Source organism: Pelobates fuscus, chromosome 3, assembly GCF_036172605.1.
Source record: "Pelobates fuscus isolate aPelFus1 chromosome 3, aPelFus1.pri, whole genome shotgun sequence".
Lineage (NCBI taxonomy): Eukaryota > Metazoa > Chordata > Amphibia > Anura > Pelobatidae > Pelobates > Pelobates fuscus.
Window position 1 is genome coordinate 33,930,627 of NC_086319.1, and position 26,244 is coordinate 33,956,870.

The 26,244-nt window shown below is 38.5% G+C and overlaps 1 protein-coding gene across 2 annotated transcripts in view; it reads left to right on the forward strand.

The window, feature by feature from the left end:
- The window catches only part of DOCK4 (dedicator of cytokinesis 4), a 352,968-nt gene that overhangs the window by 134,585 nt on the left and 192,139 nt on the right, over positions 1–26,244 (forward strand). For both annotated transcript variants that reach the window (XM_063446880.1, XM_063446881.1), the window contains exons 7-8: positions 6,147–6,231; positions 9,933–10,084. In XM_063446880.1, the coding sequence (XP_063302950.1) occupies positions 6,147–6,231; positions 9,933–10,084 (237 nt within the window). The remainder of the gene's footprint in view (positions 1–6,146; positions 6,232–9,932; positions 10,085–26,244) is intronic.

Here is a 26,244-nt window from a genome sequence, read left to right on the forward strand (position 1 = left end):
CAATACATGTATAAAATATTCTGTTCATAACCATAAATATTTCATATGCAGAAAACACGTATACAGTATAATATCTAGACTTGTGCAAAATTTGTTTCAGCTGGCCCATCTGCATCAAAATCCTGAATAAATGTATCCACTTGAGATTTTACCTGTGGAGTCGTATAGATTTAATTATGACTCCACAGTTAAATCTTGAATGAATAGAATCTTATTATTATTATTTTTTTTTATTATTGCAATTTTGTTGTGAATGCGTTTTGTATTTCGTTCGGGCATTTCGTTTGATATTCATAGACACGGTAAAACATGCAGCATATATTATACAATCCCATTTTTTTTAACTGAACAAATTAAAATTAAACAAATTAAAAATAGAAATAAAAACTAAATTAGTGAAGGAGTGTGAGGTTTCCTAATGGTCTGGACATCGTGACTCAGGATACTGGTGGAAGGTTTTCTTCAACAGTCATGTTCGATCTGTGTCACACGCTCAGGAATCTGAACTGTTGGCTTTAATTATTGCAATATAAAAGGTAACAGTTTAACCCCTTAAGGACCAAACTTCTGGAATAAAATGGAATCATGACATGTCAGACATGTCATGTGTCCTTAAGGGGTTAAACATGTATAAAACAAACAATAAAAAAGGTAACAGTTTAAACATGTCTAAAACATCTCAATCTCTCCATTGTGAATAACATAGTAAGATTTTGGGTATGGGAGATGTTAGATTGCCTCTACCTGTCATATGATTAACTGAGTAAGGGGTTACGACCAGGTACTAGTTCAGCTAAATACCAGTCTGAGAACTCCAATGTATTGTTTACAGTGTTTTTGAAAGAGGTCTCCAGTGTGTGAATGTAATGTTTCAATATCCAGATTAACTCTTGAACCATTTATTCTTTATTCTTCAATATGTTGATCCTAACCATCTTAGAAAGATGGTGGAGTTTGGTTAAGAAAAATAAAAGGGGGGGGAGGGGCAGTGTTTGGTTGGTTCCAGTACTGTAGAATGGTCATGAGTTCTACACTGATGTAAATAGTCCAAAAGGAGCCAAATTGAGAAAAATGGTAGATTATGTTTTTTGAAAAACCATGTAACTGTACTCCGGAACATTATATGGACAATCCCAGAAACCATATCTGTGGCATCTGAAGGGAATTTAAAACAAGTTGCTGACTCTTTATTTCCCATTGAAAATAATTTGAGGGGTGTATAATAAGCATGGTGTAGTATTTTTGGGGTTATTTCATAGTATGTGATGAATGGGAGGAATTTGACTAGATTTGCATATTGTTTGAGAAGGTCATTGATGGTCAAATCAGGGAGGTGTTGCAGCCACTGTGATGGGCTAGTTTTTATGGTATGATGAATAGATTCTTTCACGTGAGGATTAAAAGGATTTTGATTTGGACAAACCGCCCAAAACTCATTTTTGCACAAGTCTGATAATAGGTCCTTCTCCAGGTGTGCAAATGTATATGTTTTTTCTTTTGTTTAACTATGTATCTAATTATTTCCTTCTTACGTGTATATTTATAATATCACAGTTAAATAAAGGCTCAAGTGTAAAGTGCTATGATGTGAAAATGTCTGCAAATGCATTTATTTTTATGTGGAAGCAGCAGAAATGATTGGATTAATGGGGCGTTCATTTAGCAGATGGTATATTCCTGTTCTGCGCCAAAGCAATATGGCTAATCGGATACACAGCTATTTTAGTTTTACCACTGGGTTCATGTCTGTTTAAATTCACTGTTATCGTAAATGGAGGTCACATCATCCCCAAGTTTCACATATAGCAAAGAATGAAGGAAATCACTAATTATCTTTATGGATTTAGCCATTTTAAAAATGTTGCAGTGCCACTTTGTCCAGTCGGATGTAAAACACAGAATAATATGTACTTACCAACAGTAATTATACGTTTAATGAAATCAAATGTTTGTTTCTAGGTCCATGTGACTTTGCCACTTGCATAAATAGCTTATAAATAGCTCATAAAATTATTATCAGATTTACCCTGTCCTGTAATCGGAGTTCCACACATTGACCCTGTTACAGTTTGTCCCTTTGTAGCAATTTGAATATTTAGCAGGTATGCATAGTGTTTTTATACCGTATGAAGATCAGAGAGATAGCTCACAGACTACTGCTCCTGCTTCAGTAGCTCTAGCACCTGTTCAAACATCGGAACAGCAATGCTATCTTAGCCTTTCTTCCCTAAAAGGTTATTCACCTACAATCCAGTGTTCAGACCATCTCCTAACCGCAGCTGGACGTCACCCCAATCCAGTGCTTCTCATAAAGAAGTCTTGGTATCCTGAGGCACATTGCTTACATTGATTCTCTATGAGAACCCCTCACTAAACTTGTGCAACCACTTTGTTCAAAAATAATATATATATATATATTGTTTTTTGTTGGGCCGAATTTCGTCCAAATGGCAGTTCAGCTAGGCCGAATTTTGTCATTGAAAAAAAGATTTAGGAAAACAAATCAGATGAAACAAAAGGGCATGAAAATTGACCAATTCGTGAACTGCAATAATATATAGATAATATAAATATAATGGATATATTTCGTAGCTTTCTGATTGGTGCATTTTATGCCATTTGGTTCACAGGTCAAGTAAGGAAAAAGTAACCAATAGAGGGAGAACGAAAAGGAGCAGTAAAAAAATATATATTTATATGTTTATATTATGAATATAGATTTATTTTCATTTTTTCTTGCTCCTAATTTTTTTCTCTTAATTGGTCACTTCTCGCTTCATCTTTGGTTAAAATCAATATTTTCAGGGTTATTCAATAAAGTGAGAATTCAAAGTGAATTAAAAGTGAATTTCAAATTTAGGGCCAAAGGAGCCAAACCGGATTCCAGTTCAGATATTTGACCTTAAAATTTAAAATTCACTTTGAATTTACTTTAAATCCCACTTTAGTGAATAAACCTGTTAGTGGCTGTCCCCTACCCATCAATCATCTTTGTATGGAATTCGGAATCACAAATAAACACCAACATGCGTGATGCGGCTACATTTCTGAGTTTGGGAATTTGTATGATCTCCCGAATTAGCCCAAATAAGGACAAACTGCAGTTTGTAACAAAACAAATCTTCAAGTGAAGCCCTCAATTCTACTATGAGCAAATGTTCAAAGTGAGTGAGGAGGGCCACGCTCTCTTGATTGACAGCCGAGCTGATAAAACTTTAAAAAAAAAAAAAAAAAAAAATGAATAGAAAAGACAATTTCTCTTATTTTATTTTTTTTTTTATAAAATAAGACAAAGGGGACTCCCATTTCTATATAACAAGCTTTTATACTGTATGTGTTTCGAGTGTTCCTTTATTCATTTATAGATTAATACATTTTTTGTGTTTTTTTTAAGGTTATATAACATAATCATTTAATATAAATCTAAATAAAAAATACTAAGCATTTTAACATTGTGCTACAATATACTTATTTTAATACATTGTTTGTATTTTCTATTGTTTGCTTTAATTTACAAGCAATCAGACCAAACAAATCCTTTTCCCGACAAGTCAGGTTTCTTTCTCCCCCACTGAAAAAAAACAGTCATATTGTTTACCGACTGGCCGGTTTATTTCATGGTAAAGAAATCTATTGTAATCTTAAAGTCTTCTTTCCAGTGTTAATGACAGACGAACAGATGGGAAATGTTAGTCATTATTTTTATACGCCAATAGTATAGATATAGTTTCCCAGGCTCGTGCTGGGCTTGAGCTAGCTTTGGTACAGCTCCCCCTAGGATGCAAAATGCATTATTAATGTGACTGTTACAAAATTGAATGTCAGTCTAGAGGGTCCTTGTATTAATCTTGATATGAAATGTAATTTTTTTTTTTACACAGCATTAAAGTGCTTACCTTTGTTTTTTATTCTTGTTCTTTTGATTCAATATTTTATTTAATGGCAGCCAATTACAGACTAGCACACAACACAGAAATTACAATTAGCATTGTATTTGTGTTATATATATTTTTATATTTCTTTTCATTTTACAATTTGACGTCACCTTGTTTATGCTTGTGAAATTAAAAATTGGGAAATACATTTGCAGCATGTCATACCAATAAATAACTTTGCAGTATTTTCAAACTTAAATATATTTTTATGAATATGATAACTCAAGGATTACTCAATAAGAGTGACTCTGTAACAGTATTAAAACAGAACTGTCACGGTAAGAGAAATGACAGTTCCTCATTCCTTTACTCCGGTAAGTGCTTTTTCAGTATTTACAGGGGCAATTAAAGCATCCGATGTTAGTAAAATGCTACTTAAAGGAATACTGTAAACACCAAAATAACTGTAGATTAATTAAGTTGTTTTGGTGTTTAGGTCATGTCCCTAAAGTCTTTTTACTCAATTCTCTGCTGTTTAGGAGTTAAGTAACTTTGATTAAACAGCCCTAGCCACACCTTCCCTGGCTGTTATTCACACGGGCTCTCTACACACTTCCTGGAAAATAACTTAAAGAATGTTTAAATGTCTGTTATTGCACAGTGAGTTTAATTCAGCAATCTGCATAGTAGAGCTTATAGCACAGCAGCATTCCGTGTGCGATTGAAGTTCAGTAAACAGACAGCCTTGGTTAAGAGCCGTCTTCCTGCTTCGGACTCCTTTTTGATCTTTCTTTACTTTCTTGGACCAGCAGATGGGACTTTTCCTTATCCAACCCCCTTTCTTTTTTCCCTTTCTACCTCAATTTCTTTCCTTATATCTCCTTATGTCTCCTTATGTTTTTTTTTTTTTTTTGCCGCGTGTGCATTAGGCTTTCCCCATAGGAAAGCATTGAATCAATGCTTTCCTATGGGGCTTTTAAACATTCCTGGTGTCCTCATGCAGTGCTTGAGGACATCCCGCATCTTAATACAAGAAGTGACTCTAGTGGCATTGCAGTTTCTCTAAAAGGGCCGCTTCTTTCTCCCTAACGGAGTTTTACTCCATAAAATTACATTGCATGTCCTTACTCTTTGCATTGGGGATGTCTAATGTCTTCTAATTACTCATAGCAATGCATTGATTTAATGCACGTGTGGCACACATGGGTATTTAGTTCCCCCATCACCATGACGTTAAGAGAGAAGGTAAAGGGGTAAGTGTAAAATGTGTTATTAACCCTTTCAAACTCATGGGAGGGCTATTAAAGTAGGGAAACAGGTTTATATTCCTAACGCTATATTTCAAACGAATAGAGGTTTATATTCCTAACACTATAGCGGTAATTATAGGGTTCTTTTAATTAGAGACAGTTATAAGTTGTATGGTTTAGATTAGAAGCCACTGTAGTACAAAACATCTATTTAAAGGGACACTATAGTCACCAGAACAACTACAGCTTAATGTAGTTGTTCTGGTGAGTATAATCATTGTATGCAGGCATTTTCATGCAAACACTGCCCCTAGGGACACCTCCAAGTGGCCACTCCTAAGGCCACTGGAGCTGCTTCCTGACTCAGTGCTGCAAATTATGCAGCACTGCCATTCAGCGTCTATACGCTCTGCATGAGGACGCTGAATTTACCTCATAGAGATGCATCGACTCAATGTATCTCTATGAGTAGGTGCTGATTGGCCAAAACAGCATTTGGCCCATTGGGAAAGCATTGGATTGGCTAAAAATCGTCAATTCTGATGATGTCACCAAGGGACCCGCGCGGCGCTGGAAATAAGGTAAGTTTGAATTCCTTTTAAGGGTGGGTTTAGCACTATAGGGTCAGAATACATGTTTGTGTACCTGACCCTATAGTGTTCCTTTAATACTCTTTGTTTTATGACACTTTGAAGAAAGAGGAAAAAAAGAAAACATGTGCAGTCATATATAAGTGTTTTAAGCTTCAAGATCTAATTGTGAATAGTAGAAAAAAGATTTGAAAATAGTCATGTCATCAATTCTGGTGCATGCTTCACTTTGTGGCTGATACAAATGGTTAAAAGCATCTAATAAACTCTGTAATTGGCCTCACTTAGGGAGATTTTTCTATTTATAATCCCTGTTGGTTAAGGTTTTAAAGCTATAGACATTTTTAGTGCACCACCTATGTTTGATATAATTTTAACATTAAGCCTGTCTCGCACATTTTTAAATTAACCTTTTTTGGTTTATTTTACAGGCAACTGGGTCTAGATTTAGTTCCAAGAAAAGAATTTGCAATGGTTGATCCAGAGGAAATAAGTGTTACGGAGTTATACCGACTGGTAAGTTGATTTTGTATTTTCCTGGTCTATAGTTATATATAATTTCCATGGCAACTTGATTACTGTATAGGCTTGGGCATTTATTCCAAAAGTAATTAGATTTTTATTAAATATACTGTTTGTGACAAATGGTTAAAGGATCAGAGTATAGATGGATAACCCTTATATGTTAGCACCAGACTTTAATGTCTGTAAGTGATAGAAAACTCTTGAATCCTTAACATTCTAACAGAAATGGTCACTGTATTAATGCAGAGTTGAATGAGCAAATAAACTGCAGCTAGTACCCTTTGGCAGGGCTGGGTATATAAATAAAATGTGTTTATTTAACGTGAAAACCCTTAGTTCAGTTGGTTTCCTCTTTTATGGCAAACGTACTCCGTTCTAAAATATATTTTTGTAACTTTTGCAAGTACAGCATAAATGTGGTTACACTGTGCTTGACTTTAGTCGTAGTGACATGAATGAGTGCTGTGTAGCCAAACCACGGCATTCATGCTCATAAATAGATCAGTTGAGGTAGGAATGGTAACATCTCTTAGACCACAAAGGCCCTACTTTGGTTCCCCTTTTGTGAAACAGAATTTTAATGCTATGTGCATCCTGTTCACATGCTCTCCACCTGGAAGCTCTTGCACCATGAAAAGTGGAGTCTGAAGCTTCCTTTCAAACAGAGATGTGCATCCACATTTATTTTTTGTAAATAAGTCTTTATAGAGATTTTCAGAAGCTCCAAGAGGAACAGATGAACAATTGCTCAAATAAAGGTATAAGGAAACGTTGTACAACACATAAGTCAATAGACGTAAAGAGAAACCAAATGTTCACAAAGAACAAAGTACAATAAGGAATTGAAAAATCATGGCAGAGAGCTGCCAGGAGTAAGAGGAGAAAGAGGGGAAAACAATTTAGAATGGGGAGATAAAATCAGGGTAAAGGATAAGGTTCTGCTGCAGAAGGGGTCACGTCAAAAGGTTTCCAGTGAAACAAGCCAAGAGCCACCCAACAGTGTCTAACAATCATCAGATGTCATCACCACTAGCCTACATAAGTGGGCCGTGTACATCTGGATACGGTCCATGGTGCCAGATATTAACTCATCCATACATCCACGTTTCTAACACTTTAGTAAGGACAGTCTTCCTGTTATTGCATAAAATAACTTTTAGTACAATTTTAGTGTTCCCCTAAGTCTTTTAATTATCTGCTGGAGCAGACACATTTTACAAGCACCAGTGCTAATATTGCTGTAAATCATATCTCATAAATAATCTCATCAATTTATTACAGCTGTTTTATTTTCTTCCCATTCACCCATCTATTGTTCTCATTTTGAAGTAGATGGACACATTGTAGTTAAGCAGTGAGCTGCATCATCGAGACTTGAAACTTGCACCATTTTTCATCATAGTCTATACTCTGCCGCTAACCGCAGACTGAGTCAAATTATTTTACCTTCATTCTGGAATGGAGGACTCCAATGTTCTATGTGAACATACGTTCAAATGGATAACATTTTGAAACGTTGTAGCAAATCCATCTTGCACATATTTTTTCAACATAGGATGAAAAGACAAGTTACATTTTTGAGCCCTTGACTATTGTGCTACTTAGCAGGGAATCAGCTTGGAAAATAACCCGTTTTTCTGACCTGGGACACATGCACTATAAAATACGTTGTCACTTTATAAAATGATGATGGAATTAATCATCTGTCTGCATGTGTGTGACTTCTTTGTCTCTGTCTCCATTCATTTTATTGCCATTTTGTAGCTTAATTAAAGTTTTAAAATGTGGATAAAATACAGCGTCTTTTTTTTTTTTTCTTTAATCAGCCCAGAACTGAAATCCATTAGCCACACTATTATCAACTAGATATATTCCAATATGTATGTGCATGGTACAAAGATGCACAATATGCAAATATACATTTTGCCGCCCCCTCCCCCCCCAAAAAAATGTATCTTCACCTGTGTGCCTTGTAACCCCTCTTTTGCATTTCTTACCCCCTTTAGTGTTACCTATCCCCTGTTGAATGTGTTATCCCTGTGTGTGTTACACCCCCTTTAGTGTATTATATCATCATTTAGTTTCTTACACCCCCCTGTGTCTCTTACTTGCCCACCAGACCCTTTCTGTGTCACTGTGCTCTAGTGTGGGGGATAGGGGAGAATTGTGTGGAATAGGGACTTTATTATTATTATTATTAAAATATATATATATATATATAGCTCCAACAAATTCTGTAGCGCTGTACAATAGGGCTTTAGTAGGCGGATAGGGGCAGTACTGTCTGTGTGGGACTAGGGCTTTAGTCAAGGGGAGATAGGATTAGTATTGGGGAATAGAGGCAGTATTGTGGGGGGCATAGGGACTTTAGCGAAGAGGGAATAGGGGCAGTATTGTGGGGGATTGGGGCCTTATTGTGATGGGACAGGGGCCGTATTGTCACAGATTGATTCTTTAGTATGGGGACAGGGCCCATATTGTGGGGGATTGATTCTTTAGTGTGGGGTAGAAATGGGCAGTATTATAGGGGATTGGGGCATTAGTGGTAGGGTTAGGAACAGTATTGTGGGGAATGAGGATATAGTGTGGTGGGATATGGACAGTATTGTGTGGGTCAGGTGCATGCGTGGGGGAGTTAGGAACAGTATTGTGGGGTTTGAGTCTATGGTGGGGGGCACAGGAACATTATTGTGGGATCTTGAGCTATGGTGGGGGGATTGTAACAGTATTGTGGGATTTTGGAGCTTTAGTGGGTGGGGCAAAAGCAGTATTGTGGGGCACTGGGGCTATGTTGGGGGGTTGGAACAGTTTTGAGGGACAGGACAGTATTGTGGGGGACATGGGCTATGGTGGGAGGGGATTAGGGGGCAAAATTGTGGGGGACTGGGAGAAAGGAACAGTATTGTTGAGTACTGGGGGGATATGAACAGTATGGGGGTAGGGCAGCATTATAGGGGACTGGGACTATTGTGGGGGTAAGGGAACAGGGGCAGTATTGTAAGGAACACACACAGGCGCCCTGTAGAGGTCCTGGGAGCTGGAATATGACATCATATTCCAGCTCCCAGTAACTCTACAGGGCGAACAAGGGAGCTATACAGGAAATGCGGATCTGGATCAGAGCTCCCTCGTGTGCCCTCTCCTCCTGCGCTGGTACTGGCGCTCGGCCACGCTAAAGTAAATGACCATTAGGAGAGGAGTGCTGTGCACTTCTCTCCTGCCGGTCAACTGGATATTTGTGCTCCCCGGGCCAGAGTGCCCTAAGGTGGCCGCCTGTGCCGCCTTATGGTAGCTCTGACCCTGCTTACAATCTTTGACTATTTGAGGTAGGCAGATATATATCGTTAGGAGTCTTGCCCAGGAACACTTTTAAGGCAATGACAATACCACTGCTTTAAGCAGCCAATACTTATAATGATATTAAATGATACCTACAACTACATACAATTTCATACAGAATTACTTTACTGCTACAGTTGTTCAAGTTTAAATGGAGTGTGTGTGTTAAACTAGTAATTTGTCTTTCTATGCTGTATTGCTTGTTTTGGCCATTCACAGCTGTACTTTGGGTCTGTTAGAACACCATGTTGCTTCTTCAGTTAACAGTGATCACTACCCTAGTGTGTCTGGGATTTGTATGTACTATCTCTTTTTCACATACCATTCTTTTGAACCCTGGTGTATTTGCACAGATGGAACACAGACATCGAAAAAAGGATACACCGGTACCAGCTAGCAGCCACCATCTCTTTGTTCAGATGAAAAGTTTAATGTGTTCTAATCTGGGAGAGGAACTGGAAGTCATCTTTTCACTATATGACAGCAAAGAAAATCGACCAATAAGGTAAACTGCTTTATACGAATAGGTTGTCCTTGGTGAAAGGAGTGAACTCCGGCGCCAAAGTACTGTTTTGGAATTCATTTCATGAACCATGGGTGCTTCTCATTAACTTCATAGGTGTCATATAAGCGGACCCTCAACCCAAATGATTGTTAAGCACATAAAATATCAAGACATTCTGTTCTTTCACTAAACCTGTTGTCTGAAGATGCCCTTGTTTACAAACGTGTGAGTTGGTAGTTTATTTAATATTTATTATCATTGATTTAATTTAATGGGAGGAAGGAATATCCATCAAAGCTAACCTTTCATGATCCAGTGATGGTGTTAGTTAACAACCCAGCAACAGAGAGAGAGAGACTAATAACATGAACCATAGGGATTTCCTAGATCGGTTCCTTACTGTCCATGTGAAGATGCTAGGAGTCTGTACATGGAGCTGAATTGCTAAAGAAAATTAAAAATGATAGAAGTTTGGAGTTTGATTTTGTAACCGAAGCATGACTAACACTGACTCAAAGTCTGAAAACCTATGCATAATACATTTGAAACATAAAATATCAAAGCTCTGAGAAATCTGCACATGAAAGAGTAAAGTTATTCTGCTCAGCAAATGTCAAAATGCCTGGTCAAATTTCCTTTATTTTCACCTGAGAATTTCTAAATATATATATTTTTTTAATTATCAAAACATGTAGAGAATCATTCATTGAATTGCTGAAAGAGTGACTGTTGCTTGCTTCTTTAGAAGGACATCTGTTACTTGTCATGATCTTTCAGTTGCTTGTTTGTTAAGTCTCTCACCATCAAAGCGGTCTAGCTGTAATCACAGCCATGCTGTTCAAGAATATTGAGTCCAAGGAGATGTAGCAGGAACCTGTTTTATCTTAGCCGTATTGCCCAAGAACATTTATCTGCATCTTGTCTTATGTTAGCTACATGGTCAAAGAAGATTAGCTGGAGCACGGCAGACGTTAGCCATGTTACCCAAGAACATTTAGCTGGAGAACGTCCTATTGTCCATGTTGTCTATGAAGCAGTGGAGTCTCGTCAATAGGGGCACTTGGGGCAGCCCCGACCAGTTTTTATGCGTGGAAAACAATCATTTGCATTATTATTTTGTTGTTTATATAGCGTCATCAAATTCCGCAGCGCTTTACAATGGGTGGACGAACAGACATGTAGTAACCAGACAAGTTGGACACACAGGAACAGAGGGTTTACATAGTTACATAGTTACATAGCTGAAAAGAGACTTGCGTCCATCAAGTTCAGCCTTCCTCACATATGCTTTTGCTGTTGATCCAAAAGAAGGCAAAAAAACAGTCTGAAGAGCTTCCAATTTTGCAACAAGCTAGGAAAAAAATTCCTTCTTGACCCCAAAATAGCAGTCAGATGTCTCCTTGGATCAAGCAGCTATTACCCCACTAATTAGAAATGATATCCCTGTATGTTATGTTTTTGCAAGTATTTATCCAATTGCAGTTTAAACATCTGTATAGACTCTGACAAAACCACCTCTTCAAGCAAAGAATTCCATATCCTTATTGCTCTTACTGTAAAAAAAAAAATTACAGTAGTTTAGAAACACTAAGGTTCCTTTTCCGTTAGGGAAAAAATAGTGTCTCTTTAATTCTATAATAGGTTTCATTTCTGCAGGGTCCCTCCCTCCACATTGGTAGCTCTATGGAGAAGCTTGCTTGCAAGCATCTTGGCATTAAAAAAAAAAAAAAAGGTCTGTTTTAAAACTTGACCTGTTTCAGCAGGTTTCTGCACATGCCTAGTGTCCTTCAAGAAGGAATTTCTGGAATTTCTATTGAGTTGCCCATGAAGCTGCCCATGAAGTGTAGGCATGGTATTGGCCTCTCTATTTAGGGGACTTCATTGGCTGATAGCACCAGGGGGTAGGGTTACAGTGCGATAGCTCATCAGCAGCTCCTGGCCCCTGCCAAATGTAAGTATATTATCTTATTTCTCTCTCCCAATAGTCCTAGTTACTGCCTTTAAATATAATAATATATAATTAATATATATAAAGCCAGGGTAGGACATTGACATTCTGACCATTAGATAAATATCTTAAAAATGGCAGTAAGAATAGAATGTTAGTAATAATTAATGGATCCTAAATGCAAAGACAAAAATAAATGGTTCAGAATAAATAACAGCTAGCAAAATGAAAGAAAGCGTATACTGGCATAAAATATGTTGTACAAAATACAAAAAGTACCAAAAAGGTAAATGTTATTGAAAACAGTAAACATCTTGGCTGAATTTGAGATCTTCCCAATATTAATGTTTAGGCCTGATTTTCTTCCGCTTGAATGCCATTTCTTTGTGTGGATGTGAATTAGAGAACTGTGTCATTCTCCCTCTGAGATATTGTCATACAGCATTCCCATATTTCACTCCCAGCCTTCGGCTTACAATGTATTTCAGTGCTCTATATCGGTATATGAGAATGTGGTGGACCTGTCATATTAAAAACCTCACATTTTTTCTAATGTTGTCTTTAACCGAAGCAATGGTTATTTGTTGACTTTTCTGTCCCTTCAAAATCCATAAATTACCTGTAGTAATTCTCACATTTTACTATGGGTCACATCCATCCTGTGCCTTCTTCTCATAAGTGTGAAACTTCCTGGTTGTGTTTATTGATACTACATGAGTATTATATAATAAATCATAAAAACATCATCAGAGTTAGATAGTAGAATGTGCAAAGGTCAGCTTTGTGGATGCTTGCTGTATAACCGCTATTACAATGTATATATTTTATTAGCATGGTCATTGATGACAGACTGATAATTCACACACGCAGCTCATGCAGTTGACACGTTATGTATGTACATTTTGTTAGCTTCCTCCTGTTCATGATTGCGTGTGCATATTAACCTCATTCATTTTGACGGGTTTATTACTGGAAACTGCTTCACTTTCTGAAGTCACACCCCCGACATTATGTCCCTTATGAATGTATAAATTGTACAGTTATACTAAAATCCTTGACATTACAAAAACAAACAAACCAAAAAAAAGAACAATCTGAAAAAGCATTACAATTCCTTTTTAATTAAAGATTAAAATATTAAAAGTCAAGCTCACGCTACCCACTGATTTGAGAAAAACCAAAAAAAAATCTAAATTGATACTGACTGCTGTTTTAATTGCCTTTTTTGTTCCTGTCTCATTTGCTTATTTTTGCTGTCACTGCATGTGGAGGAGGTTTTGTTATGTTTAAATGTCTTTTTATGAGACAGAAGACCCTCAACTGTGAGCATTCAGTCAATGCTTGTGATCGCTGGTATGGTGGTCAGAATGAGAGCAGGCAATTCCCTTGCACAATTTATTTGATCAGAAACAGCAGTTAAATTGTATTTGTGCGGAGATATGTGGTGAATGGTGATTGCATTGAGTGGGCTCAGAACATAAATTTGTTGTTCTTTTTAATTTAATGTGTTGTTGAGAACATAAGTGCTTAAACACAATGCAAGCTTCAGAGCTTTCAAAATGAAGTGATGTTTATTTTCTAGTAGCAATGTAACCAACGGACCTCACTTCATAACAAGATTTTGTTTCAAGTATTACTGTGATTTATGCCCTGAATGTTCTTTGATTAATTGCAGTTTTTAATCAGATTTTGTAACGTATTGAAGGCAGACAACTTTAGAGGCTGTCACGCACTAGCTTCCTATTGCAATCCTGCAATATTTGCAGGACTGATGCTTGGAGTCTCTTACGTTCTGCGCGAAGACTTTGATCGCTGCCATAGAGATGCATTGATCTAATGTACCTCTGTGAGGAGATGTTGATGATATCACACATGCGCAATAGCCCCTAATGCTTCTTTATCGGGAAGCATTGTTTTGGTTGAGATCACTGTTGGTGATGAACTTGGCAGGGAAGGCACTTTGACCATGGAGAGACCAGCACAGAGACTGAAAAATAATAAGTAATCTTCTTCATTTTATGCTTACAGGGAAGCCAAGGAATCTAAGCTTTCAGGAGAACACTCTAATATTAGAAATACAACCATGTATGGAAACAACCAAGACTGGTCATACCAGCTACATATTTAATATAGCCATAGGTGGGCAGGGAGCCAAATATCCTATGGTCCACTAGCATACATGGTTGTGTCCTGCAGCCTCATACAATTCTTCTGTGGATTAAAAGAGTGGGCAGTTGTTCCCATACATGTTTATGTTTCTAATATTAGAGTGTTCTCCTGAAAGTTTAGATTCCTTGGCTTCCCTGTAAGTATAAAATGAAGAAGATTACTTGGCTGTCTCTCAGAAGTGAAGCAGGAGGTGGGATTTGTGCAGAATCTTCAGCACTATATCGGTTTGTTGGCTGGTAGCCCGCCATCTCAGTGTTTTCCAGGCAAAAGAGTGACCTACCTGGATATTTCATTGTTAACTGTAGTATCTGGGGCTCAATCAGGTGCCAGAATATGATGAGTATGTGTGATGACCCTGGAAATGTTTACAAGTGGCCATCGGGTGAGATGAGCTTCATAAACCAAGCCTGTAGTCATTGATGGCAAGACAGTTGCACAAAAAAGTGTCTGTGCCTTTTAGCCATCCATAGATCTCTGTGAATGCTTCCTTATCCAGCACTGGTCATATTGATGGAGGTTGCAGGGATATAAGCGAAGAAAATTACATACATGTTGATAAGTTGGTGACCTACAAATAGGAGCCTAACAGAGTGGGATGAATGGCCCCAACCTAATCCTCCTTAGCCCACACAGCATTGGGGAAGCCAAGTTCTCTAGGGCCCACTTGGGTTAGGGCCCTGTTAGCTCTCCAGGATAAAGTCCTAGGAAGCCTCATGCAGCTGATAAGTATCTCCATAGTTCCTGGAACAGCCTACAGCCTCTGCCCTCCTGTCCATCCAATTTGGACTTCTCATGTTGACTTTCCCAGTCCACGCAAATTTTGTTCAGTTTCCAGTTTCATTGAGTTGTAGATTTTTATGTTCCCCACACTTTATCTATTTGATGTCTAGTGCAGGATTTGTTTAAAGGGACACTATAGCCGCCAGAACAACTACACACATGCAATAGCCTTCCAATGCTTTCCTATTGGAGAGTATTGGATTGGCTGGGATCGTCAATTCTAATGATCTCAGCCAAGAAGGTGGAGCAGGGGCGGAGCCAGTGGCAAAGCTGTAAAAAAGGTAAGTTTTAACTCTATTTAAGGGATGGGACACACACACACACACACACATCTAAAATGTTTATTTTAACACTATACAGTCAGAAAGACAAGTTTGTATTCCTGACCCTATAGTGTTCCTTTAAATGTACTTTATCACTGCTGCTTATCATGGTGGGCATGCCTTCTTTCAAGTATTTGGATAAATCTGCACTAGAAGGAAGTTTGTTCTTCAGAAAATCTTTTTTACTCATGTTCTCCTGTGTACGATATGGCTACTTAGTTAGAATTTTTAAGATTGGAGGAACCATGCTGCCGGCACTGAGAATGTTGGGTACATCCATTGTTATATTGCAGTAAATAATTCATTAATTTCCATAATTGGAATATTGGTACATTCATTTTAGTATTTTGTTTGACATGTTTTCTTTTCCCTTAATAGGGGTAGCAGCAGCACATATTGTGATAGTTTGTTTCAGTCCAATCCAGACTTTAGATGCTCAGATTTTGTTTGGAAAAGCTGTATTTTTTCCGTTTTTTAAGACGTCCCCATGTATAAGACGACCCCTATTTTTTTTAGCCCAAAATTAAAAAATTAAAATTTTTAACATCAAATAGAACAACTTTGATATATTAGATGTGACTTCTGAGGAGAACAACACACTTCTGATTCTCATGCTTCCCCTGTGCTAAGATACTCTGTAAGGTTAATGGCTTCATAGTGCATGCTGGGAGACTACAGCTCCCACAATACACCTGGTGGTGTGAGGACATGCTGGGACATCACAGCATCACAGCAGTATTCCCTCTGCTCCATGATCTCCATTTCCTCGACCATAAATATAAATAGAAAGCAAGACAATACTGAGGTGGAGCAAACCTTAATATGGCTGCTCCTTTTATGGTGTGGCATGTCTCTGGAGCTCCATTGGTGGTAAGGGCTGAAGTCTGCTGCAGCTTCAATGCATATAGGGACCTCTTCCTCCTTGAAACAGGATTCAGAAGTGGATCAGTAGGAGGGAAGCCAGGTATATGTGTGGGCCGTGGCACACTAAAACGCGACAGGTGCCATCTTGGCTTAGGCCCCACGCACTTGTGGGGTTATTATAACCCGTGCAGTGACATTCCGTGTATAAGATGACCCCCAATTTTAGACTAAAAAAAATTTAGAAAACAAAACAGTCTTATACACAGAAAAACATTGTTCAGACTATGGAGCACTACACAATCCACAATTGCAATTGTGAAAAATTTAAATGCAACCATTACCATAGATCAGAGGTAGGCAACCTTTGGCATGCCAGATGTTTTGGACTACATCCCCCATAATGCTCTTAAACCCATAATGTTGGCAAAGCATCATGGGAGGTGTAGTCCAAAACATCTGCAGTGCGGAAGGTTGCCAATGCCTGCCATACAGGGAGTGCAGAATTATTAGGCAAGTTGTATTTTTGAGGATTAATTTTATTTTTGAACAACAACCATGTTCTCAATGAACCCAAAAAACTCATTAATATCAAAGCTGAATATTTTTGGAAGTAGTTTTTAGTTTGTTTTTAGTTATAGCTATTTTAGGGGGATATCTGTGTGTGCAGGTGACTATTACTGTGCATAATTATTAGGCAACTTAACAAAAAACAAATATATACCCATTTCAATTATCTATTTTTACCAGTGAAACCAATATAACATCTCAACATTCACAAATATACATTTCTGACATTCAAAAACATAACAAAAACAAATCAGTGACCAATATAGCCACCTTTCTTTGCAAGGACACTCAAAAGCCTGCCATCCATGGATTCTGTCAGTGTTTTGATCTGTTCACCATCAACATTGCGTGCAGCAGCAACCACAGCCTCCCAGACACTGTTCAGAGAGGTGTACTGTTTTCCCTCCTTGTAAATCTCACATTTGATGATGGACCACAGGTTCTCAATGGGGTTCAGATCAGGTGAACAAGGAGGCCATGTCATTAGATTTTCTTCTTTTATACCCTTTCTTGCCAGCCACGCTGTGGAGTACTTGGACGCGTGTGATGGAGCATTGTCCTGCACGAAAATCTGTTTTTTCTTGAAGGATGCAGACTTCTTCCTGTACCACTGCTTGAAGAAGGTGTCTTCCAGAAACTGGCAGTAGGACTGGGAGTTGAGCTTGACTCCATCCTCAACCCGAAAAGGCCCCACAAGCTCATCTTTGATGATACCAGCCCAAACCAGTACTCCACCTCCACCTTGCTGGCGTCTGAGTCGGACTGGAGCTCTCTGCCCTTTACCAATCCAGCCACGGGCCCATCCATCTGGCCCATCAAGACTCACTCTCATTTCATCAGTCCATAAAACCTTAGAAAAATCAGTCTTGAGATATTTCTTGGCCCAGTCTTGACGTTTCAGCTTGTGTGTCTTGTTCAGTGGTGGTCGTCTTTCAGCCTTTCTTACCTTGGCCATGTCTCTGAGTATTGCACACCTTGTGCTTTTGGGCACTCCAGTGATGTTGCAGCTCTGAAATATGGCCAAACTGGTGGCAAGTGGCATCTTGGCAGCTGCACGCTTGACTTTTCTCAGTTCATGGGCAGTTATTTTGCGCCTTGGTTTCTCCACACGCTTCTTGCGACCCTGTTGACTATTTTGAATGAAACGCTTGATTGTTCGATGATCACGCTTCAGAAGCTTTGCAATTTTAAGAGTGCTGCATCCCTCTGCAAGATATCTCACTATTTTTGACTTTTCTGAGCCTGTCAAGTCCTTCTTTTGACCCATTTTGCCAAAGGAAAGGAAGTTGCCTAATAATTATGCACACCTGATATAGGGTGTTGATGTCATTAGACCACACCCCTTCTCATTACAGAGATGCACATCACCTAATATGCTTAATTGGTAGTAGGCTTTCGAGCCTATACAGCTTGGAGTAAGACAACATGCATAAAGAGGATGATGTGGTCAAAATACTCATTTGCCTAATAATTCTGCACTCCCTGTAGATCATCTAAATGACACCCAGGAGTTCCTTCACAGTATTTAGAACCTGTGAACACTTACTAGCTGCACATTCATTTTATGATCACTAACCACAGACAATACTAGAATGTCGCAAGAGTACAGCAGGTTACAGTAGTTTAGTGTCTACGTCCACTACTTGTGACTATGATGAGTTTTAGAGTTTCCTGAACTTTACCTTGATACATGCTAAAGCCCTTGGCAATCTTTAAAAATACAGATTTACTTTTCCAGCATTTTGAAATATTTCCAAATCACTGTTGCGAATGTCTTTAGAGACTGCAAGCAGCTTATTCAAGTCAAAACCGAGAAAGGACACATTTTTTACACAAGAGAAACCTGTCAGATTGTGAGAACAAAATCCCTTGGGACATCTTTGGAAAATCCATTTCAGATTTTAAAAAATGACACTGTACTTGAACTAGCAGACACTTTGATTTAGAATTTGGTTTATGAAAAAGCTGTGTGTGTGTGTGTGTGTGTGTATGTAAATAAATAAATATATATATACAAATATACACACACACACACCTGTGTATGTATATATATAAATATATACATGCCTCAAATTAGACATAACATTGGGGAAGATGTGATTTAAGTGACTTTGTGACAAGTTGGTTGTGACGAGACCAATCTCGCCACTGTGCATTGGAGGAGCCTGGTTGCCCGCCTGCTGCCTTTAGACTATGGCCCCATGTTGAAACGCTTGATTTTCCCCTGCAAAGACATGAAAGCCGGGTCATTCGGTGCTTGCCCTGTTTGATCGGTGATACCCCAGATAGCTATGCCATGGAGCCCATTCTTATAATGAAAGACTATGGGAAAGACTTTGGCTCCATGGCAATTGAACTGTATGTGTGTGGTCTGAGCGCCATTCAGTACTAATGTGTGCTCAGACCTAAGCTATCTGGGGGATATGTTGCATGTCTGTATTTTATGTAATAAATGTAACCTTGTGTATTTTATTGTATTTTACTGTCTTTTTACTGCCATGTGCTTAATGGAGTTTTGCCTCTGTCCTTGGAGATAATTGGATTACTTCCCAATTATCTCCAGGATAGAAGACTCTGTGTAACTGGTTTTGGGCAGAAAAGCCATGCTTCAGTTGGTCACAAAGGACTACGATCTATCTTTTGAACCACTGGACCAATTTGTATGATTTTGACGTATGTTTGTATTTGGAGTATGCTGAAATGTATGTGTTATGTGAATGTGATGCATACTTTTAAAGTTATAAATAATGTGGAAAAACTGTATTTCTCTGCTTGTGATTATTACATTACCCATTGTGTAAGGTAATTGTATCACAGGCAGAGGGGAGGATTTTGTGTGGGAGTGTCTGAGTGTATTGTACGTGTTTATTGGTTGTTTTCCAAAACCCTGTGGGTGGTACTAATGTGTATATAAGAACAATAAACCCACAGCTCTGTCTGTTCACTGCTTGACCCTCAATATGGAGCCTTGTCTCGTTCTTGGGGGGATTTATGGTATGCTGTTCCAGTTTGTCTGCTAGGAGTGTAAACCTATTCATATGGTTTTTCCTATTCGGCCGTTTACAGCATTCGTTTGGTTCCGGTTCAGCTGTTTAAAGCATTGAAATGCTTTTCCGGTTCGGAGGATTGGGGTCTACAGTAGCTGCCTGTATATCTGGAAGGGAATATCTCCTAAACGGCTTTTAACCCCTTTTATGCCCGGGGTGCCGTTACATTGGTGATTTACAAAAACTGATGAGGGAGTTTCGGAGTCAACAATCCGTAAAGTTTACAGAATGGGGTGAAAAATGGGGTGAAAAGTGTATAAAATGTAATGGTAGATTTTCTCTCATTTTCAAATATTTTTTGAGGTACAGATGACATTGTTTTTTTAAATCTCAGAAAAATAAAAAAGTGAGTTAGTGCTCTTTAGAGATGAAACCTTAAGGGACCAGAAAACAGGGAGGACAAAACCCTACCCTATTACCGTCTCTTAGGTAAGGGATGGTCACCTAGACTGGGTAGAAAGGGGGTAACCCTGGGTTTTAGCCACTTTTTCACTCACGATTTGAGCACTCTGCACAGATGATTTGTCACTTATTTAAACTCTTGGAACCTTTTCTAATGTTAGTTTGAGCTGAGATTAGAACACCCTCGAAGGTGTTTCCTTAGGAGTATAGGGTTTAGCATAGAGAGTGTTTGTTTGCTGGGAGTCTATAAGTGGGGGGAGAGGTTTATATTATATGGTTGGTTTTTTGATACCTTACCTAAACGTTTATATATGCTTATGCATTTACCTCTCTCCTTTATTTCTCCCCTCCTCTCTTATTGCTTGTACACCCTTAGCCAGAGCACTATTTAGTTTATCTCCTTTCTATTTTAGAAAGGTAGCTCTCTTAGTAGGCTATTAATTAGCCACTTCCATTTCGTGCCTGGCCTCTCCTCTTTCCTCTCTGTCTCTCTCTATTTAGACTGGTTACCATTAGTTTTTATTTTATTTTAAGTGAGCACTCTGCACAGATGATTTGACACTTATTCAAACTCTTGGAACCTTTTCTAATGTTAGTTTGAGCTGAGTTTAGAACACCCTCAAAGGTGTTTCTTTAGGAGTATAGGGTTTAGCATAGAGAGTGTTTGTTTGCTGGGAGTCTATAAGTGGGGGGAGAGGTTTATATTATATGGTTGGTTTTTTGATACCTTACCTAAACGTTTATATATGCTTATGCATTTACCTCTCTCCTTTATTTCTCCCCTCCTCTCTTATTGTTTGTACACCCTTAGCCAGAGCACTATTTAGTTAATCTCCTTTCTATTTTAGAAAGGTAGCTCTCTTAGTAGGCTATTAATTAGCCACTTCTATTTCGTGCCTGGCCTCTCCTCTTTCCTCTCTGTCTCTCTCTATTTAGACTGGTTACCATTAGTTTTTATTTTATTTTAAGTCTGGTGTATTTTTCTATTATAGATAAGTCTGGATTGGAACACCCTTGAAGGTGTTTCCCAGGAGTATAGGGTTGGAACACTAAGGGTGACTACTTGTGGAGGAGTTTACTATATGTGGGGCTATATGAATGTGAGATTATGATCCATACATTCCATTACCCACTACTCTCCACCCATATGAGTGTTTCTATACCCTTAGCCCAAGCATCATTGAGTCATTATTATTTTTCTTTTCTTTTTAGAAGGATTATATACAGTAGGCTATTATTTAGCCACCTATCTCTATTTTTGATGGTGGGTTATTCCTCTTAACTGACTCTATCTATTTAGATTGGTATTTATGTATACATTGTATTATATACCTTAATAAAGTTATTTATTATTTTCTTTCCTGTTAACATTTACTATTGGAATTGGACTGGGTAATTGTCCTCATGGTTGTCTCTTAGTTAGTGCTCTTTAGAGTACATGCAATTTATGTAACTATGGAATTGGAATTACATGCTATCTGTTTCAATAAACATAAACATATAGATAAACCAATAATATCCTTTTGTTTCCTTTTAAGTATTAATCTGACATAATGTAACATTTTCAGTTGAAAATACCTGCTTTCAATACTTCAAGACGATTTTCTGTTAAAAAAATATATAGACCCCCCAAAATATTTGTTGAATACTTATACATAAATGTATTTCATTCAGGTAACTATTTACCATATAAACTCCAAGTAACTTTAACACAGTTAAATGCTTGTCTCAGAACTGACTTTACACGAGAGGGAAAAAAACAAAAAACGATGAACTGCTTCATATTGATTGGATAAACCACGTGACATGAAAATTATCCCAAGTGCTGGGAACTTAATTGATTATTAATCACCAGTAGCAGAGGACATTTTCTATAAAGCTTACAAGTAAACCAGACACAGATAGATTGGACACTTGGGAAAGCAGGATTTAAGGATGCCTTAAGTGACCACAATTAAAACAATGGTTGAGCAAATATATATTACAGTAGTGTGGTTGTAGACCTTAAAGGGCCACTATAATGCCAGGAAAACATACTAGTTTTCCTGGCTCTCTAGGGTCCTTGGGTCCCCCACACCCTCTGGGTCCCCCTCCCGCCGGTCTCTAGGGTGAGGAAGGGGTTAAATCCCTACCTTTTTCCAGCGCCGGGCTCCCTCGGCGCTGGGGAATCTCCTCCTCCTTCTGCTGTCATCGGCTGAATGCACATGTGCGGCAAGAGACGCCCGCGCATTCAGCCAGTCTCATAGGAAAGCATTCTCAATGAGACATTGAGAATTCTCAATTTAAGAGGCAGAGCTACACACCAGAAATCAGCACTGCAAGGGAGTAAAGGTAATTAAATTATCTTTTTAAAAACTGGCAGCGGTGCCCGGTCACCTAAATGGTAATTAAACCACTATAGAATTAGGAATGCACATTTGTACTCTATAGTTTTCTTTTAAATACATTTTTAAACTGCCTTCTTTCACTGAGATGATCTCAGCCAATGCAATGATTCCAATACAGCATTGGAAGGCTAGTAGGCATGTGTGGCAATCGCCTTCTCCTCATTAAGATGCATTGACTCAGTGTATCTCTATGGGGAATGTTTGGCAGAATGTGAGGATGCCAAACATCAGACCTTCAATCTCCATAAAGTCTCACTCACTCTCATTTGTACTCTAGGAAAGATTATCATCTAGAAGAGGAACACATTTCTCTGCCATAAGCCACTGGTGACTGATATAAGACCTGCAAGTTTGCAAAAAATGTAAGCTCACCCCTTGCTTCCAAACAGTAAAGGAAGTTTTAATGAGTATTATCTTCACTAATGTCAGCGAGTTGGGAGGAGGAAATGGACTCTATCATTTCACTGTTAGCATTGTATTAGCCTTCCAGAGATTGATAAGCATCACTATAGCCATCTTAAATACATTTTTTTTTTTTTTAAATAATTGATTTGACTGTTTTACTGTATGTTGGCATTATGCTCAAATATATACCCACAACATCGGCATCCTGATAAGCGCATCAATTGCTCTGCCAAAAGGGGGAGGGGCCAGCTATCAACGGGTGGGTCAGCCCAAAGAATAGGCAGGTCAGCCTTGCATGAATACGTACCAAGCTGTCTGCTTATCGCACTGAGGGCAGACCATGCAGGGATCACTGTTTCAGCACTCTCTGCAGGGACCTATTGCACTCGTATTATGAATTTTAGGGACAAAGTGATTAGTGATTAAAGTTTAGAAGGCAGGGCAGGACTTTAAAATAGGGACTGTCCTGATTTAATCGGGACTCTTGGTGGGTGTACATTATTTTTATATTCTGTTGCCATTTTTAGTAAGCTGTACCACTAGTAATGCTTGTAGGATCTTTATAAATACCTATAAGCAGGCATTTGACCATTTTTATTTATCTTTTTTTTCTAACATCTACTGTATGTGAAAAAAAAAATATTTTGCTTTTTTACTAACATTTCAGACCCTGTGGTCAATATTTAAAGATAAAGGACACTATATACTTTGTAAAGCATTGCATATGAATTTGAATGCCCATGTGATGTGTATAGGATTTTATCGAACTGAGAATATGTATATGTGCCTCTATTTGTCCTAGCAAAGAAAAGCAGTAAAATCTATCTGAATTCCAAGTCAATTTAACGTCTTACTTGCATATAACAAAATGTAAAAACCCTGAATTAACCCTTAAATTAAAAGTGCCCTGGTTTTAATAATTATCTGTCATGGCATTTTGCCCATTATTTTAATATACTGTGTCGGCTATGTAAGCATATTTAATATTTTTGTATTAGTACTTTGCAGTACTGTCCCTTTAATTACATTTCAAATGGAGATTTCCTAAAACACTTCTAGTTTTAAGCCCATCAAGAACTGCTTTTGACATGATTTCTTTACACTCTCATTTGCTTTTGAAGCGTAAAAAAAACTGTTGTCTGAAGAGGTTTGAGGTCGGACATAGCTAAGCTTGCTCGAGAGCATGACTGACTCTACCACTTAATCTTGTCATTCCTGCCACGTTTTAGTGGACAGCCTATTTGTATGTTTGTGAAGCGTGACTAACCAGTGTTAAAGATTATGCCAAATGTTTCCAACTGTATATCAAAGAGTTGCCTTTTCCAGACGTACAAAAAGACATGACATCTAATGTGACTATAAATATGCAAAGAATGCTTTTGGGAGACAAGGCCCAATATGCCTTTTTTTTTCCCCTGTAGCTGGATACTTATAACCATTTGAACGCCATTGTGTTGCACAGATGTAACGTACTCCAAGAACACATTTTTGGAAGTACGCAGCCTGTGAATCTATAGCCCCACCGAATGGAATAGAAATAGGCAAAGCAGAGTATGTTGACACTATATTAATAGAAGAAATAATCCTAAGACAATAATTATTTATTCTTGTCTTAATAAATGACACTGATCAAAGAGTAAGAGCAAGCATCAGTTATAGAACATACCTCCCAAAATTGGGAGGTGTGAATGCAAAATGTTAGGTCGCAAGTGGGTATGTCAGTTAAGGTTGTCTGCTGTTTCTGACTGGATGGCTGCCCACTTCCTTAACCCCTTAAGGACACATGACATGTGTGACATGTCATGATTCCATTTTATTACAGAAGTTTGGTCCTTAAGGGGTTAAACTAAACTTGACCAAAACTGAAATTCTGGTCTTTCCTCCCTCAAGTGTTGTTACTCCTGTGTCTGTCTCCCTCCAAGTCAACGGTGCTACCATCAGCTCCACCACGCAGGCTCGCTGCCTAGGTGTTCTCTTTGACTCCAACCTCTCCTTCAAGCCTCATGTTCAATCTATCGCCAAATCCTGTCATTTCCATCTCAAAAACATTGCGCGCATCCGCCCCTACTTAACGCCAGATGCGACTAAGGTGTTGGTCCATTCCACTGTCCTTTCTCGTCTTGACTACTGTAATCCGCTTCTCAGTGGTCTTACGTGCTCCCAACTTGTGCCGTTACAGTCCATAATGAATGCGGCGGCGAGGCTCATATTCCTGTCCGCCCGCACCTCCCATGCCTCACCCTTTTGTCAGTCCCTACATTGGCTTCCTATAAAATATAGAGCTCAATTTAAAATTCTGGTTCTTGCTTTCAAATCTCTACATAATGCTGCTCCCACCTATCTATCCTCCCTTATACACAAGTATGTCCCGTCTAGGCCCTTACGATCTGCTGAAGACTTACGTCTATCTTCTGTCCGTACTCCCACCTCTGATGCTCGCCTTCAAGATTTCTCGAGGACTGCACCATTCCTGTGGAACTCGCTTCCCTCCTCCGTTAGATGCTCACCCAGTCTCCACTCAAATCTTTAAAAACCCACTTCTTCATAAAAGCGTATCAATTAAACTGTTAATAGCTCCCAACTAATACCTATTCTGCAACTGTCACTAGTCTAATACTATCCTTACCTTTTGTGTCATTTTACCCCACTCCCTCTAGCATGTAAGCTCATTGAGCAGGGCCCTCAACCCCTCTGTTCCTGTGTGTCCAACTTGTCTGGTTACAACTACATGTCTGTTCGTCCACCCATTGTAAAGCGCTGCGGAATTTGACGGCGCTCTATAAATATCATAATAATAATAATAATAATAATAAGGTGCCAAGGGACGGGTCTACAAAAAATAAATTCAAACTGTCATCTACTTTTACCAGCCACAATTGGAAAAGACCAGTCCCAAAGCACAATTGAAGTGCTTACATATAGACTAAATGCTCAGAGTTTAGTTTGCGAAGGCTCACATGTCTAATGAGATGGTTTAGTCACCTGGAATAGCAGGCCTAAATTCAGAATTGTCCTGCCGAATCTGGGACGTGTGTGATGCATGACTATAAAAGTGAATACCTAAAGGGACACTAAAGGCACCCAGTCCACTTCTTCTCAATGAATTGTTGTGTTTACACTTCTCCTGTCATTTTAACCCCACAAGATTAAACAAACCTCTACCTGATAGCAACTAAAGATGCTTCAGCTGCAATAGCAGAGTCAGGCTCGCTTATTCAATTAAATGCTTCTCGTATAAATCATTTGTTTGGAGTAACGCGTCGAATTG